Genomic DNA, 16,250 nt, shown 5'->3' with positions numbered 1-16,250 from the left:
AGGTGTCCAATTATCATTTCACCTGAGGAATCCTATCTGACACAGAACTTTTTTGGCCTCGTGCATGCTGTCTGAGTCTCTGCATGTTTTTAAGGACTTTGTTCTTGGGGTACTCATGCACTCTGAATCTTAATGTCTTCTGGCTCAATTAATCTGAACATGGAGTTGAAATTTGATGGAGATACCTTATTTAAAGTGAGTGTTCCAAAGTCTTTCAGTGTTGGTGTATTGTCTCTGTGGGTCTCTGTGTTTTTTCCTCCTGCTGTAGAAGGAAGATTCTTTGATGATGGCTGAGGTAGGTACTGGTCTATGAATATACCAGAATGTGACTACAGGTCATTTTCTTGCTAAATTCTTTAGCAGAACACCAGTATTTCGATTGTTTCCTGGATTCCTAGGCTACCTACTTTCATATTCTTAGTCACCAAAGCAGATATGTGTTCAATCTTGTGGAGTAGGACTTAGGCCTTAAGGGTATTGGCTGATTACTTCAACAACCATCGCACTAGCAAATCTTGGAGGCAGGACACAACAATTGCTCATAAATTTTGAATTTGGTTGGGTGTATATATTTCTAATTTGGTAGAATGCCGAATACCTTCCTGTATTAAGGCCGGTAGCACATAGTTGTGATGCTTCTATGTAAACACTAGCTTGATTTGTCTATGTTCAATGAGTTGTGTACGAATTTTCTTCAGCAATAGGGTCTTGCAGTCAATTTGTGGAGAGCAATATATAGTTGTGGCAAAAGCCTCTGTTGTTTGGGTGTTCCAACCAGAGTCATTTGGCCAACATCTCAATTTCATGTAACCCATTTCCAGTACTGGAATCTTCATTTGGTGACAGCAGATGTTGAGCTGGGGCTCTCTCATTATATGGTGATTTCATTTTGATTGGCTTCATGTATGTACATATTTTAAGAAGATTCTACTGTATTAGGTTTCCATCGTAACACTCGAATGACCTTTGATTTTAGGTGTCTCTCTGCATAATGCCTTCCTCAGTGCCCTCTTCCCTCCCCACACTAACTTGATTCTCTTTTTCTTACCAACTGTCCATTCATATTTACATATTTTTTTCTTTTCACATGGAGATCTATCTGCCCCCTCCAAGTCCCCAGCCACTTACTCTGTATGTATCCTCTGTGGTACTATGTATTGTCACCTGCTTGTCATTCACTTCAAATTAATACTCACCTATTAGCAAATAAATACCATAGCTGTCTTTTTGGGTCTTGGTTATTTCATATCTGACCAAGAAGGCATAGCTGATTCGTGAGGTACATCATTCCCATCTTGATGAGGAACAGCCACAATGATTTCTATAGTGTGTATACAGGTTTACATTCCTACCAACAATCTAAGTATTTCCCCCTTATTCTGTATTCTTGCTGCTATTAAATGAAATTTGCTCTATTGATGTCTTCTTATTTAAAAAAGAAACAATCTTATTTTACATATTAACCCCAGTTCCCTCTCCCATGGCTCCACTGACCCCACCATAACACCCCCCATCTATTCCCCAGGGAGCATGAGGCCTTCCATGAGAGATCACCAAAGTGGTTTATAAATTGGGGGCAAGGCCTAGAGCCCCCTCCGAGTATCTAGGATGAGAGAATATCCCTCTATGGGGGTAATGGGTTCCCAAATCCATTTATGCACTAGGGCTAAAATCTGGTTCCACTGTTAGAGGCCACACAGACTGCCCAGTCCTCCTAACTGACACCCACAATCAGGGATCCTTGTTTGGCCCTATGCTGGTTCATCAACTGTCAGTCTGGGGTCAGTGATCTGCCACATGCTGAGGTCAGTTCTTCTATGTGTTTCCCCCGCATAGCCTTGAGCCTTTGGCTCATCCCTCTTTCCTCTCTAGAACTGGATTCCAGGAGTTTGGCTCTGTGCTTAGCTGTGAATCTCTCCTTTTGTTTCCATCAGCTACTGGATGAAGGCTCTAGGGTTGCATTTAAGGTAATCATCAATCTCATTATTCAGAAAGATTTACACTATTGATTAGATTCTTAGTTGGGGTCATCCTTGTGAATCTCTGAACATTTCCCAAGTGACAATTTCCTCTTTCAACCTGTAATTGCTCCCTCTATTAGGGTATAAATTTTCTAGCTCTATTCCATTTATCCCCCAACTCAATCTTCTTGATACTTTGTTTTCCTCCCTCCTCTCCTCCTCCCGTCTTGTCTTTCTCCCCCCTCCCTCCTTTCTCCCTGTGCTCCCAATTTGTTCAAGTGCTCTTGTCCCTTTCTCCTTCTCTGGGAGTCCATGTATTCATCCTTAGGGCCATCCTAGTTTCTTAGCTTCTCTGAAGGTGTGATTCTAGGCTGGTAATTTTTTGCTCTATGTCTACTATCCATATTTGAGGGAGTATATTGCATAGAAATCCTTTTCCCCAGTAACTTGTCCTTGAACTTAAATTTTGGAGTCAAAAGCATTTTTTAATTTAATTTATTATTTTACATGTCGATCTTTTTAATTGGATTATTTGGTGTTTTTCTGACTTGTTTCTTGAGTTCTTTTTATATTTTGGGGATTAGCCCACTGTCAGACGTGGCATGGTGAAGATCATTTCTGAGTCTGTGGGTTGTCATTTGTTCTTGTTGACTGTGTTCTTTTCCTTATAGAAGCTTCTTAATTTATTAATTGTTGATCTCAGTGTACTACTGGTGTTATGTCAGGAAGCAGTCTCCGGTACCAATTTCTTCCAGGGTACCTCCCACTTTCTCTTCTAAGATGTTCAGTGTGGCTGGATTTAAGTTGAGTGAGATCTTTGATTCATTTGTACTTAAGTTTTGTATATGGTGACAAATATGGATGTGTCTTCAATCCTCTACATTGCAGTATCCAGTTATGCAGGCACCATTTGTCATAAATGCAACCATTTTCCCATTGTATAATTTTAGCTTCTTTGTTGAAAATCATGTGTTTATAGATGAGTGGATCAATATCAGGGTTTTCAATTCTATTCTATTAGTCTACCTGTCCATTTTTTTTTGTGCCAATATCAAGCTGTTTTCATTATATATAGCTCTCTACTAGGGCTTGAAGCCATGGACTGTTATCCCTCTAGAAGTTCCTTTAGTGTACAGGGTTGTTTTGGCTATCCTTGGTCTTTTGTTTTACCATGTAAAGGTGGGTATTTTTCTTTCAAGGTCTGTGAAGACTTGTGCTGGGATTTTGATGGGCATTGAACTGAATCTTTAGATTGCTCTTGACAAGTTTGCCATTTTTACTATGTTGATCCAAGTTATTCAAGTGCATGGGGAAATCTTTCTATTTTCTTGTCCCTTTTAAATCCTTTCTTCATAGACTCAAAGTTCTTGTCATGCAGATCTTTCACTTGTTAGGTTAGAATATCCCAAGATATTTTATGTTGTTTGTGGCTGTTGTAAAGGGTGATGTTTCCTTGATTTCTTTTGCAGCACATTTATGCTGCAAAATGATTTTTGTTTTGCGTTAATCTTGTATCTGGCCATTATGCTGAAGGTGTTTCTGAGCTGTACCACTTCCCTGGTAGAATATTTTGGGCAATATATGTAAATTATCATTTCATCTAAATTAGTAAAAGTTTGACTTCTTACTTTCCAAATTGTTTCCTCTTGACCTCCTTTATTTGCTTTATTGCTCCAGCTTGAACTTCAAGTACAATATTGAAGAGATATTGATTTTTTTTTAGACAATATTTGGGAATTTGGCCATCATTCTTTCCAAACTACTTCCTGCTGCTAAGGGGCGCTGTTTGGGGGATTCGAAGAAGATTCAGAAATCCTGGCTGTAGTCTGTAAGGCTGCTTTGTCCAGCTGTTTTGAATGTAGGATCACCTGGTACTCTGGAGAGAGTTGGCGAGAGAGTTGTTCCTGATTTTAGAGGAACTGCTTTGAGTTTCTCTCCATTTAGTTTATTGTTGGCTATTGGCTTGCTGCATATTGCTTTTATCATGTTTAGTTATGTCCCTGATATCTCTGATCATTCCAAAACATTTACCATGAAGTCGTGTTGCATTTTCAGAAGGCTTTTCCTACATCTAGTGAGATGATCTTTTTTTTTTTTATCAGTTTGTTTATATGGTTGATGACTTTGGTAGACTGGTGTCTAGATATCTGTGACACTAGGTGTTGATTTCTGGATCTGTCTTTGTTTGGTTTGTGGTATTTCATTTCTTGGTTTATATTATCCACTCTGGACCTTAGGAAAGTATGTTGTCTTTGTATTGGCTTGTAAGTGTTTCTAGTCCCCACCAGGTGTGGCCATTGGGGATTCTAGATTGAATGCGGTACTAGGACCTGTGGCTATGAAAATGTTAGAATGGGTGGTTGACAGGTTGTAAGGAAGGAGAAATCAGCAATCACCAGGTATGGCAATTTCCCCTTTGTATGTAGGTATAGTGGAAGAACAGACCCTTAAAGTGGATGCTGCAGGGTGGTACTGAGAGATTGTACTAGAACACAAGGACATGAGGAATCATCTATGCCCAACTTCATTGTGTCTACCAGCTACCAGTGATATTATGAGAGTGACACAAAGAAATGGAAAGGGGCCATCCATCTTTGGCCTACAGGCCAAAAAATGTGTGACTTTTCTGTGCACATACATATCTGTATAGCAGGGATTTAGAAGGACTGTCATGCCTTGTCTTGGCAAAGTTCAGCAGTTACTTTCTTTTGTGACCTGCTTGTCCAATTTGCATGATATGCTGACTGCAGCTAAGCCAAGGACATGTTCTGACACAAATAGCTAGTTTTTGACACAAAGAAAACAAATTCCTATGGAGATTCTATGATATATGTCATCCATCATCCTTTTGTTTGTTTGTGTGTTTTTTGTCATAAATTGGTGATGCCAGTAGCACTGTCATGAAAAGTCTTATGTTATTAAAACATTTTAAATGTCATATTCTGTAGATCTTTGAAGTGTTTAAATATCAGCTATATATCTAAAATATATCTCTTATGTTTTGTAAGTTGGATTGTTGTTGTAGATATCTATTAGCTGCATTTCTTTAGTATTCTAAATAGATTCCAAGGACTAAAACTTTACATTACAATTGACATGAATAGAAAAACAAATTTTAATCAATGTACCAAAATATCCTAGAAGAGAGAGAGAGAGAGCATATATATAATTAACGTGACTGGTCTTGTTAAAAAATAGACTCAAAAATTCACCTGTTTATTTCATCCACTTTTCCCACAAAAAGATATATATGAATCTAATCTCTTTTTATACCTTTTCCCTTGACCATGACCAGTAACAATTTGTAACATACTATCACGGTTAAATAAGGATCAGGATAATCAAATAGGCAGAATAGATGTTTATTCAGAGAGAAATAACTTACAACCTAGACAGGTGAACACCAGGAAATTCCACCCGATGCTCTCCTGTCCGAGTCCTGCCAGCAAGAGAACTTTTCCCGGCTCTTCCTCCGACCTCCTTCCACAGGTCACTTCCGCCCATGGCTCCACCCCCAATGGGCGTGGTCAGTGCCACAGAAGGACTATCTCACTACAATATACCCAGAATGATACACTGCCCTTCCACTCGCAATATGCTCAGGAGATCTTGTTCCTTTCCCCCTCTGTGAAGGACCTTGTATGAATGTCTTAGGTTCCTCCTTGTATCCAAGTTTCTCTGGCAGTATGAATTATAGGCTGGTGATCCTTTGTTTTATGTCTAAAATCCATATATGAGTGAGTACATACCACGGTATTTTTGGGAGTGGACTGAGTTACCTCGTTCAGGATGTTTTCTTCAAATTCCTTCCATTTACAAGCAAATTTCAAGATTCCTTTTTTTTTTTTTTTTTTTTTTTTTTTTTTGCGCTGAGTAGTATTCCACTGTGTAAATGTGCCACATCTTCAGTTGAGGGGCATCTAGGTTGCTTCCAGCATCTTGCTATTACAAACAATGCTGCTATGAACATAATTGAAGACATGTCTTTGTTGCATATATATGGATCATTTGGGTACATGCCTAAGAGTGGAATTGCTGGTCCTATGGCAGACTAGTTCTCATTTTCCAGAGTAACTGACATACTGATCTTCAAAATGGCCTTACAAATTTGCAATCCCACCAACAGTGAAGGAGTGTTCCCCTTTCTCCACATCCTCTCCAGCATAAGTTGTCATTGGTGTTTCTAATTTTATCCAGTCTGGCAGGAGTAAGATGGTATCTCAGAGTAGTTTCGATTTGCATTTCCCTGATAGCTAAGGTAGTTGACCACTTTCTTAGGTGTCTTTTAGCCTTTTTGGCTTCCTCTATTGAGAATTCTCTCTTCATTTCTGTACCCCATTTTATAATAGGGTTATTTGGTGTCTCTGGTGACTAGTTTCTTGAGTTATTTGTATATTTTGGAGAGCAGCCCTCTGTAAGATGTAGGGTTGTTGGAGATCTTTTCCCAGTTTGTGGGCTGCCGTTTGGTCTTGTTAGTTGTGTCCTTTGCCTTACATAAGCTTCTCAAGTTGAGGAGGTCCCATTTATTAGTTGTCGATCTCAGTGTTTGTACTACTAGTGTTATGTTCAGCAAGAGGTCTCCTATACTAATTTGTTCAAGTGTACCTCCCACTTTCTCTTCTAAGCAGTTCAGTGTGGATATATTTATGTTGAGGTCTTTGGTCCACTTGGATTTGAGATTTGTTCATGGTGATAGACATGGGTCTATGAGCAGTCCTCTAAATAACATCATCCAGTTGTGCCAGCAACATTTGTTGAAGATGCTTTCCTCCTTCCATTGTATACATTTAGCTATTTTGTCAAAAATCAGGAGTTGGTAGGTGTGTGGCTTAATAACCACATTTTCAATTTGATTCCATTGGTTTACCCGTCTATTTTTGTGCCAATACTGAGCTGTTTTCAGGACCATAACTCTTTAGTAGAGCTTGAAGTCAGGGATGGTGATGCCTCCTGAAGTTCCTTTATTGTACAAGGTTGTTTTGGCTATCCTGTGTCTTTTGAATTTAAAGTTGATTATTTTCCTTTCATGGTTAGTGAAGAATTGTACTGGGTTTTGATGGGGATTGCATTGAATCTATAGTTTGCTTATGGCAAGATTACCATTTTTACTTTGTTTATCTTACCTCTCCAAGAGCATGGGAGATCTTTCCATTTTCTGGTATCTTCTTTAATTTCTTTCTTTAAAGACACAAAGTTCTTGCTATGTTGGCCTTTCTCTTATTTGGTAAGCATTACCCTAAGATACATTATTTTGTTTGTGATTATTTTAAAGTGTGGTGTTTCTCTGATTTCTTTCTCTACCCCTTTGCCCTCTGAATATAGTAGGGCTACTGATATTTTGAAAGTATCTTGTATCCTGCTAGTTTGCTGAAGGCGTTTATCAGCTTGAGGAGTTACCTGGTGGAGTTTTTCAGGTCGCTTATGTAAACTGTCATATCATCTGCAAATGATGACAGTTTGACTCCTTCCTTTCCAATTTGTATCCCCTTGATCAATTTTGGTTGTCTTATTACTTTCACTAGGACTTCAAGTACACTATTGAAGAGATATGGAGGCAGTAGGCAGCTTTGTCTTGTTCCTTATTTTAGAGGAAACGCCTTAAGCTTCTCTCCATTCAGTTTGATGTTGGCTGTTGGTTTAGTGTATATTGCCTTTATTATGTTTAGGCATGTTCCTGTTATCCCTGATTTCTACAAGACCTTTATCATGAAAGGGTGTTGAATTTAGTCAAAGGCTGTTTCAGCATTCAGTTTGTTTATATGGTAGATCAGATTGATGAATTTTCATATATTGGTCCTCACCTACAATGCAGGGATGAAGCCTATTTGGTCATGATGGATGATTTCTCTGATGTGTTGTTGAATTCTATTTGCCAGGATTTTATTGAGTATTTTTTGCATCAATGTTCATGAGGGAAATTGGTGTGTAGTTCTCTTTCTTAGTTGTGTCTTTGTGTGGCTTGGGTACCAAGATAATGTGGCCTCATAAAAAGAATTTGGTAATGAACTTTCTGCTTCTGTTGTGTGGACCACTTTGAGGAGTATTGTTATTACCTCTTCTTTGAATTTCTGGTAGAATTCTGCACTGAAGCTAATGTGGCCTGGGCTTTTTTGGGGGTTGGGAGGTTTTTGATGACTGCATGTATTTCATTTGGGTTTATAGGTCTATTTAAGTTGCTTATCTGTTCTTGATTTAATTTTGGTAAATGATAGTTATCCAGAAATTTGTCCATTTCCTTTGAATTTTCAAATTTTGTGGAGTACAGGTTTTCAAAGTATGACCTGAAAAGTGTTTGGATTTCCTCAATATCCATTGTTATGTCCCTCCTTTTGTTTCTAATTTTATTAATTTGCATGTTCTCTCTTTGCTTTTTGGGTTAGTTTGGATAAAGGTTTATCTATCTTATTTATTTTCTCAAAAAACCAACTCTTTGTTACATTGATTTTTTGTATTGTTTTCCTTGTTTCTACTTTATTGATTTCAGCCCTCAAATAGATTGTTTCCTGGTGTCTAGTCCTCTGGGGTGAGTTTGCTTGTTTTGTTTAAGGCTTTCAGTTGTGCTGTTAATTCTCTAAGGGACTATCCTCCATTTTCTTCATATGGGCACTTAATGCAATGAACTTTCCTCATAGCACTGCATTCAAAATGTCACATAAATTTCAGTACGTTCTGTCTTCATTCTCATTGAGTTCTAGGAAGTCTTTAATTTCTTTCTTTCATTATTTTTTAGCAAGTATGGTACAATTGCGCATTGTTCAGTTTCCAAGAGTTTGTAGATTTTCTGCAATTTGTGTTGTTGCATTCCAACTTTAACACATGGTGGTCTGATAAGATACAGGGGACTATTCCATTTTTTTTTTTATCTGTTGAGGTTTGTTGTGTCATCAAGTATGTGATCAATTTTAGAGGTGGTTCCATGTGGAACTAAGAATAAAGTATATTCTTTTGTGTTGGGATGGAATGTTCTTTAGATATCTGTTTAACCCAATTGGAACAAAACTTCTGTTAGTTCTTTTGTTTCTTTGTTAAGTTTCTGCCTGGTGGTCCTGTCTAGTGTTGGTAGTGGGGTGTTGAAGTCTCCCAATATGAGTGTTTCAGGTTTTATATTAGCTTTGAATTTTAGTAGTGTTTCTTTTACAAATGTGGGTGCTTTTGTATTTTGGGCATAGAAGTTCAGAATTGAGACTTTGTACTGATGTATTTCTCCTGTGAAGTACAATTAATGACCTTGTGCATCTCTTTTGATTTATTTTGGTTTGAAGTCTAACATGTTAGATATTAGGATAGCTACACTTGCTTGCTTCTTGAGTCCATTTGATTGGAAGATCTTTTCCTAATCATTTACCCTGAGGTAATGTTTGTCTTTGAAGCTTAGATATTTATCTTGTATTCAGCAGAAGGATGAGTTCTGTCTTTGCAGCCATTCTGTTAGCCTGTGTCTTTTTATAGTCGAGTTAAGACCATTAATGTTGAGGGAAAGTAAGGACCACTGATTGTTAATTCTTGTTTGTTTTAGAATTGTTGTTTGTGATGGTATTGGGAATATATTTTCCCTGCTTTATCCTTTGGGTTCTGCTGAAGTGGGGTTATCTATTACCTATATCTTTGTGAGCGTAGTTAACTTCCTTGGTTTGAAGTTTTCCTTCCAGAACTTTTTGTAGGGCTGGATTTGTATATACATATGTTGTGAAAATCTGGCTTTGCCATTAAATATTTTATTTTCTCTGTCTTTAGAGTTTGAGAGTTTTGCTGCATATAGTAGCCTGTGCTGGCATCTGTGGACTCTTAGATTTGTGGAACATCTATCAAGGACCTTCTGGCTTTGAGAGTTTTCATGGAGAAGTCAGTTGTAATTTTGATAGGTCTGATATTATGTTATTTGGTCTTTTTCCTTCACTGCCTTTTAATATTCTTTCCTTTTTTTCACAAATGTTTATAGCAGCTTTATTAATAGTTGTCCAAATTTAGAGCTAACCAAGACATATCAAGATGGTAAATGGTTAAATAAATGAAAGCATATCTGTATCACAGAATATTATTTACTTCCAAGAAATAATGAGCTATCAATCCCTGGGAAGACAAGAAATAAACTTAAAGACAACATGAAAGAGCTACATATCATGATTCTAATTATATGACATTCCAGAAAAACTCTGAAAATAATAAAATGATTAGTGGTTTCCAAGTGTTCTGTTGGTAAAAAGATAAGTAGGCGAGCCTGGAGAACCTTTAGGGCAATGAAATACTTTGTACAAAACTGCAATGGTAAATACATATTATTGTAACATCAACAAAACCTGTAGACTATACAACAACAAGAATGAACTCTAATGCAAAATGTGCCTGAAGATTAAATAAAATTTGTAAAAAATATAGCATATTTAAATCCTTAGATAGGGACTATGATTTTGTTGAATATGTTTTCTGCACCTTTGAGCTGGTCTTCTTCGCCTTCTTCTATGCCTATTATTTTTAGGTTTGGCCTTTTACGGTGTCCCACATTTCCTGGATGTTTTCTGTTAAGGATTTGTTGGATTTAAATTTTTTTTTTTTTTTTTTTTTTTTGGTCTATGAATCATCCTCTAGTTTGTGTTCAGCACCTGAGATTCTCTCTTTGATCTCTTGTATCCAGTTGCTTACGCTTGCATCTTTAGTTCCTGATTGTTTGACCAGTTTTTCTATTTCCAGCATTCCCTCAGTTTGTGTTTTATTTATTTTCTCCATTTTAGTTTTCAGATCTTGAACTGTTTGGATCGTTTCCTTCATCTGTTTGATTGTTTTTTTCTGGCTTTCATTAGTTTCTTTAAGAAATTTGTTCATTTCTTCCATGTTTGTATATTTTTTTCCTTCCACTTCTTCAATAGATTTTCTTACATAGTTTTTGAAGGCCTCTATTATTTTTATGAAGTTATTTTTTAAGTCGTTCTCTACTGCTTTGTCTGCTTTGGTGTGTTTAGTTCTAGTTGGTGTAAAGTCCCTAGATTCTGGTGGTGTTATGCTTGTTTTTCCATTGTTGGGTGTTTTCTTGTGTTGCCGTCTTCCCATCGCTTCTTCCATCAGGTGCAGGTGGAATCTCTCTCTCTTCCCTCTCCCCCCCCCTCTTTCTCTCTCCTCTATTCTCTCAGGGGGTGTAGGTGGGTCAGGAGTTTGATGTTTGTAACTCTAGATGTTCCAAGCTCTCTAGGAGGTCTCTCCTCCTCTAGCCAAGGCCTGTTGATGGGGGTCAAAGATCAGGCAGGTGTGGACTCAGGGTGGTCTCTAATGGATAGGCGGGTCCGGTGTGCTCAGACCAGATCCAGGAAGTTCCCCAGAGGTGGAGGGGTTGTAGAACAAGCACTCTGGCAGAGCAGTGGAGCAGCAGGCCCAGTAGGACACAGGGTGGGGGAGGGCAGGTTCTGGGTGGATGGTTTATGGATCAGAGTAATAGGACTGTACTATGTAGGGACAAGATATAGTGGGGAGCATGATTCAGGTTTAACCCAGGGACTTCTCAGGGAAGGGTATGTGTGGGGAGGGCATTTGGCCTGAACTGCTTCCTGACTATCCCCTGGCAGAGGCCCAGTGATGGGAGTCAAACATCAGGCAGGTAGAGATTCAGGGTAGTCTCATGTGGATGGACAGGTCCAGTGTGCTCAGAGAAGATCCAGGAAGGTCCCTGGATGTGGAAGAGTTGTTAGACTAGCACTCTGGCCCCGTGCTCAACCACAGCAGTGGAGCAGAGGGCCCAGTAAGACACAGAGCCTTAAATTCTTTCTTTAAAGACTGAAAGTTCTTGCTATACAGGTTTTTAACTTGTTTGATTAGCATTACTGCAAAGTATATTATGCTATTTGTGGCTATTGTAAAGAGTGATTTTTATCCCATTTATCATTTGTATATGGTAGGGCTAGTAAATTTCTTTTAGTTAATCTTGTAACCTGTCACTTTGCTGAATGTGTTTATCAACTGTAGGAGTTCCCTGGTAGAATTTTTCGGGTCACATGTACAAAGTATCATATCATCTGCAAATGGTGAAAGTTTTCCTTCTTCCTTTCCAATTTATATTCCCTTGTTCTCCTTTTTTTGTCCTATTGCTCTATCTGTCGCGCCCAACCTCGGCCTGCAAGGAAGATGCAACTTGGGCAAGATCTTCTTCTAGCAGTTTAATCAGGATCCTTGAACAAACTTGTCCTTCTGATGATCCCGGGGAAACGCCCTCACAGGCTTAAATCCCCTTGCACTGACCAACCCCAGTGAGCCACTTGGACCCTGCAGATAGGCTGCACTTATACGGAAGCAAGCAAGCTGAACAGGCTTAGCCAAATAAGGACTTGTTTACAACAGGGAGTGCTCACCATCGGGAAGGTGGAAGGCGGAAGCCAGCGCCATCTTTAAGGTGCGGCACTTCGCAGCTCTCTACATCTATCTAGTACTTCAAGTACAATTTTGAAGAGATGTGGAGAGAGTGGACAACCTTGTTCTATTCCTGATTTCAGAGGAACTGCATTGAGCTTCTATACATTTAGTTTGATGTTGGCTGTTGGTTTGCTATATATTGCTTCTTTTATGTTTAAGTATATTCCTGTTATCCATGATTTTTCCAACACCTTCATCATGAAGTAGTATTGGATTTTGTCAAAGGCCTTTTCATCTATGTAGATGATCATATGGTTTTTCCTTTTCTTTCTTTTTTTTGGGGGAGTGGGCAGGGGTGGTTCCCAGACAGTGTTTCTCTGTGGTTTAGGAAACTGTCCTAGAACTAGCTCTTGTAGTCCATGCTGTCCTTGAACTCACAGAGATCTTCCTGACTCTGCCTCCTGAGTGCTGGGGTTAAAGGCTTGGGTCACCACATCCCTACTGCTTTTTCTTATTCAGTCTGTTTGTATAGTAGATTCATTGATAGATTTGCATTTGTTGAACCATCCCTGCATTCCTGTTAGTGGATGATTTCTCTGATGTGTTCTTGGATTTGATAAACCCATAATACTTATCCATGTTAAGCTAAATGGCTTGGTGCCTTTACTTAGTAAGGCATTCTCATCTTGCTTCCTCTGCATCTGCCTGGTGACTGTGTCTCTGCCTTCCTTTTCCCAGGAATTCTCCTAGTCTGGTTGCCCCACTTATACTTTCTGCATGGCTCCTGGCAACTCAGCATTTTATTAAGCCAATATGAGTGCTAAATCTTTAGAGAGTATAAGAGCATCACTCCTCAGGATTGATATATAATTTATTTCTGTTACTATCATGTAATTAAATTTTGAATATGCAAATTGCTCACAAATTTATAAGTAGCATAAATATATAAGTAAATAGCGAATTTTCAGCAATATCTTCTATTCTGAAATAGATTATGTCTATGTGATATACTGTGAGGGAATCATTTATTTTAGTTTAAAGTCACTTTTATACATTTCAGAAAAACATCTGAGCAAGTAAAAATTTCAAGATTTTACTTTACTAAAGGGTTATTATGAGAAAGACTTAGTATATTCATCAAAATTATCTGTTTTTCTGGATTGTGTTTTGTTCTTGTAACACTTCAAAGAGTTCTTATCAGGTCTTAGAAGTATTATGTAGCACTTTGGGAAGAAGATGCACCCTAGCAACCCTGCACTGGAGGCCAAGATGGAGAAGACCTCCACAGCCACCATGGCCTTGTCATTGGTGCTGTGGTAGACAGGGAGGAAGGTGACCCAGACACTGCAGAACACCAGCATGCTGAATGTCAGCAACTTGGCTTCATTGAATGTACCAGGCAGATCCCTACCTAGGAAAGCCACAGTGAAGCTCCCTAGGGCCAGGATCCCCAAGTATGCCAGCACACAGTAGAAAGAGGTGACTGAGCCCTTGTTGCACAAAATGATGATGTAACTATATGCAGAGTGTGCATCTGCTTCAACATAGGGAGGTGAGGTTCCCATCCAGACTCCCAGGAGAGTAAGCTGGATCAGGACACACAAGGGGATGACAGAGTTATAGATGCCAGAGACAAATAGTCTTCTCATTGTTCTCCCTGGTTTTATGAGGCTAAAGGCCAGAATTACAGTTATACTTTTGGCCAAAACAGTGGAAAGAGCCAGAGTGAACGCAAGTGCAAATGTGATTTGTTGCAATATGCAGGAGGCTGTGCTTGGCTGGCCAATGAAGAGAAAGGAGCACAGGAAGCAGAGGAGGAGGGAGATGAGCAGGATGAAGCTGAGAGTCCTGTTATTGGCCTTAACGATGGGTGAGTCTTGATGCTTGAGGAAGATCCCCCAAACTACAGTTGTGCTGACAGAAAAGCACAGAGCTGTGCAGACCAGAGCCATGCCCAGAGAATCCTCCAATGAAAGGAATGTCACTGACTTGGGAAGACAGTTGTTTCTCTCGGTGTTTGGGTACTCTTGAATTGGGCAAGGCATACATTCTTGCTGATCTACGAGAGAAAATGAACCAAAATTTCAGCTTCTACAATTATTTACTCATTTCCTATTCATTGCACTATGAGTTCCTTCCACTGATGTATGTAGCCAGGAACTTTCAGCTTTACTATAGTGCCAAGGAAAATAACTGTTTGGAAATCCCCTTACTAATATTTGCCATGCCTATACCAGAATAATCCATGGGATAACAAGATTATAACTGTTTTTCTTGGCAAATGATATTCAAATAGTAATCAGCTTCTTCAGATGAGGGAATACTGTCATGTTATATTTTAAGAATTCTAAATTTAATCCACACCAGCTCAGTCAGACTCTCCAGCTTCTTAGGTGCATGAAAAACCATGCAGAAATTTAGAGACCCTCCCCCAACTAAAAGGAAGGCCAAGATAACTATCAGAAGGTGGACTTTCTACTTTGACAGACTTCCACTAGAAATCCAGGCAAGTAATACTGGAAAGAGGACAGAAAGGAACTAAACACCCATACAACAAGAGACACTCAGAAATCAGGAACTAGAACTAATCATCCCAACCCCACATGCCTAAATTCCATCATGAGAAATGCTATGAACAACAGCTACAGCAATATGACACCACCAAAGTCCACCTATCCTAACACAATAATCCCTGAATATTCCAACTCAGTGAAATCACAGAAAATTACCTTAAAAGAAACTTTATGGAACATGAGGTGTGTCCTTAAAGAGGAATGAAATACTCAATTGGAGTAATCAAGGAAATGCTAATCAAAAAATTAGAGGAAATCATCAAATCCCTCAAATAATGTGAAGGAAGCTAAGGGGAAAAAGAAAAAAATAGAAAGAAAGAATCATGCAAGAAAAATATTCAAGGCATGAAAATAAAAGTAAAAACAATAAAAACACCCTCCCTGTGGAGTGGGGGTGGGGTGGGGGAATTTGATGGGTCGGTCCTCAGGGAAGAGAGGGTGGGAGGGAAGGAGAGAGGGAGGAATGGAGAAAGGCGATGAGGGAGAGACAGGGAATTGTGATCGATAGGTAAAACAAGAAAAAGAAATGATAACAAAAGTATCTGAAAATGGTAAGAACCTTGGAGATTATACACAAATAGAATTTTTTTTCATTTAAGAGATTGTATTAAAAGTAGGGTTCACTAGGTAGGACTAAGGGACAAGGAGGTTTCCGGAACAGAGAGGAGAAGTTTCAAAATGGAGGACGGAGAGAGCAGAACACCAGGCCCTCTCGCTGAGCCTTCACCTAATAACTGATGGAAGCAGAAGCAGATACCCACAAGTAAACACTGAGCTGAACACCTGGAATCCAGCTTCAGACAGGAAGGAATGATGAGCAAATGGGTAAAGACCAAGCTAGAAACCCACAGAAACTGCTGACCTGAACAAAGGGAGCTCATGAACTCCAGCCTTATAGCTGGGAAACCAGCATCATCCAGACCCTCTAATGTGGGTGTTAGCTGGGAAGACTAGGCAGTCTATGGGGCCTCTGGAAATGGATCAGTATTTATCCCTAGTATATGAATGGACTTTGGCAGCCCATTCCACATACAAGAATACTATCTCTGCCTAGACACACAGGGGGAGGGCCTGGGCCCTGCTCCAAATGATTGACAGACTTTGAAGACTCCCCATGGAAGGCCTCACCCTCCCTGGAGAGCAGAAAGGGGATAGGATGGGGGTTGGTGAGGTGACCAGAGGAAGACATGAAGATGCAAAAACTGGAATTGACATGTAAAACAAGGTTGTTTCAAATTTAAATAAAAAACATTTAAAATAAAAAATGAAATTAGGGTTCACAAGGTTTTATTTTATTGTGCTAAACTTTGAAGAAAGAAAAAAGAATAATAGTAATAGAAGGAGAAGAATCTGAGCATAACTATCCAGAAAATAGATAATC

At 39.0% G+C, this 16,250-nt stretch overlaps 1 protein-coding gene across 1 annotated transcript in view; it reads right to left on the bottom strand.

Annotated features, from left to right (window-relative positions):
• Nucleotides 1-13,408: 13,408 nt before the first annotated feature.
• LOC127237074 (vomeronasal type-2 receptor 116-like) overlaps nt 13,409-16,250 on the bottom strand; it is a 56,275-nt gene continuing 53,433 nt past the window's right edge. Inside the window, exon 6 of the mRNA XM_051205111.1 lies at nt 13,409-14,355. Within this exon, the coding sequence (XP_051061068.1) occupies nt 13,409-14,355 (947 nt within the window). The remainder of the gene's footprint in view (nt 14,356-16,250) is intronic.

This window comes from Phodopus roborovskii, unplaced genomic scaffold, assembly GCF_943737965.1.
Source record: "Phodopus roborovskii unplaced genomic scaffold, PHOROB, whole genome shotgun sequence".
In the NCBI taxonomy this organism is placed as follows: domain Eukaryota; kingdom Metazoa; phylum Chordata; class Mammalia; order Rodentia; family Cricetidae; genus Phodopus; species Phodopus roborovskii.
Note: the sequence above shows the minus strand (reverse complement) of the source record. Positions and strands in the feature narration are given on the sequence as shown.